Here is a 1,605-nt window from a genome sequence, read left to right as displayed (position 1 = left end):
TTTTTGACAATTTTCACCATTAACTTTTCCAGGAATGCTCCAGCATCATCTCAGCAATATCCAACGACGAAACGAGCTTCGCGAGCGAAATTATGGAACGCGGCTCTTTCGTGCCGAGAAAAGGTAGCGATGGTGAGGACGTTAATGGGCATATCTGTCACATCGACTCTCCGGAGACGGACACCTACCCCACCTCCGATGTGGTCCAAGGTGAGTCTTTAATGGACGACATCAGCTCCATGATTGGGGAAATCCTCTGCGGATACGATCAGGACAGCGTGGCGGATACCTATACGGACGACACAACGCTCTTCCATACAGAACTAGGTAACTGCTCCTACATGCATTTGACCAAAACGGTTGTTTTTAAACTCTGGTCATTTCAGAACGGAAGTTGAGTGTGAAAAAGGACTCGCTGGAACGAAAGAGGCGCAACAACATGCGAAGGAAGTCGGCACCGGGAGCGCCAAGAACCGAGGATACTGACCAATACCAATACGGGTTCGAGAACAGAGCCTTCATGTCCCAACATGTCTACTTGGACAATAGATACAATCAGCCGCAACGATACTGTAGCTTGGCCCAGTTTGTTGAAGGTGCCACCAGCCGAAATCTGCTGCTGGAATCAGCAATAATGAGCATTTTTTCAGGCAGTGACATCGCACGACGCTCGTTTAAACGGCGCAACACCAACAAAACCTCCAAAACTGAGGCCAACGTGTCGCGGCAGAGCACCTTGCATGAGGAGGCTGAGAGCCTCTCGGCCAGCTACAGAGGCAGCGTTTCCAGCATCAACAAGCTGGCCAAAGAGCTGTCCAACGTCTCCGCCACCACTGTGAAGGAAGCCATGGACAAGGATCTGGAGAAGGAAAGTGATAAAGAAAGCGAGAAAGTAAGTAGACGGTTTTGGGGAATTATTATTGTTTTGGCTGATGAGTATTCTGCAGGGTGGTTTTTCGATGATGAGTATTGGTACAAAAAGTACAATATACAAATTTTGATACAGTTTTCTGTTCTTGTATGCTCAATTTTCATCTGAAATATCGGAAAGTGCCCTATTTTTCGTTACGTTTATTGTAGCTTTAATTTTCTTGGACAATCCAATTATTTAGTCCCTTAAGCAAAAGCTTTGTTGCTTGCTCCCGCAATAAAACGGTTCTCAATTTCTCAATCAGAAGCTGTGTGTGCTTAAAAATTAAGGGCATTTAAAATGTAGAACCGTCGAGTTAAACTCGCCGTGTACATACGTGGATTTTCCATCCGAGTTGTATGAGCAACGACGCAGAGTTGCAAAATGTACAAAAAGTAATTCAAGTAACCAACAAGTTAGGTGTTTTAGACACTCAGTTTGTAAAGAACTGTAAGATATACAGAGTTATTCACGCTATACGGCACGGAAGTTTGCGGCTAAACCGTTTGATTTTTAAACAGTATTATTTTATGAATTGTCCGACGCTTACCGAGCGCACATTTTAAAAATATTTTTGTAATGTACGGGGTGTCCCAAAGGCTCTAAAGGTATTTTTAAATGGAATGTCCTGTATATTATTGCATTTTTGGATTCGCTGAACAAAATAAGTGTCTGTTTTAATAAGGTTTATAATA

At 43.4% G+C, this 1,605-nt stretch overlaps 1 protein-coding gene across 1 annotated transcript in view; it reads left to right on the top strand.

Annotated features, from left to right (window-relative positions):
* LOC109537264 (diacylglycerol kinase eta) overlaps positions 1 to 1,605 on the top strand; it is a gene marked incomplete in the record, with an annotated part of 65,005 nt that overhangs the window by 54,096 nt on the left and 9,304 nt on the right. The window contains 3 exon segments of the mRNA XM_048665266.1: positions 33 to 327; positions 387 to 596; positions 651 to 892. Of these exon segments, the coding sequence (XP_048521223.1) occupies positions 33 to 327; positions 387 to 596; positions 651 to 892 (747 nt within the window).

Source organism: Dendroctonus ponderosae, unplaced genomic scaffold (assembly GCF_020466585.1).
Source record: "Dendroctonus ponderosae isolate FM_Combo_2020 unplaced genomic scaffold, Dpon_F_20191213v2 Dpon_F_20191213_3, whole genome shotgun sequence".
Taxonomy (NCBI): Eukaryota; Metazoa; Arthropoda; class Insecta; order Coleoptera; family Curculionidae; genus Dendroctonus; species Dendroctonus ponderosae.
Note: the sequence above shows the minus strand (reverse complement) of the source record. Positions and strands in the feature narration are given on the sequence as shown.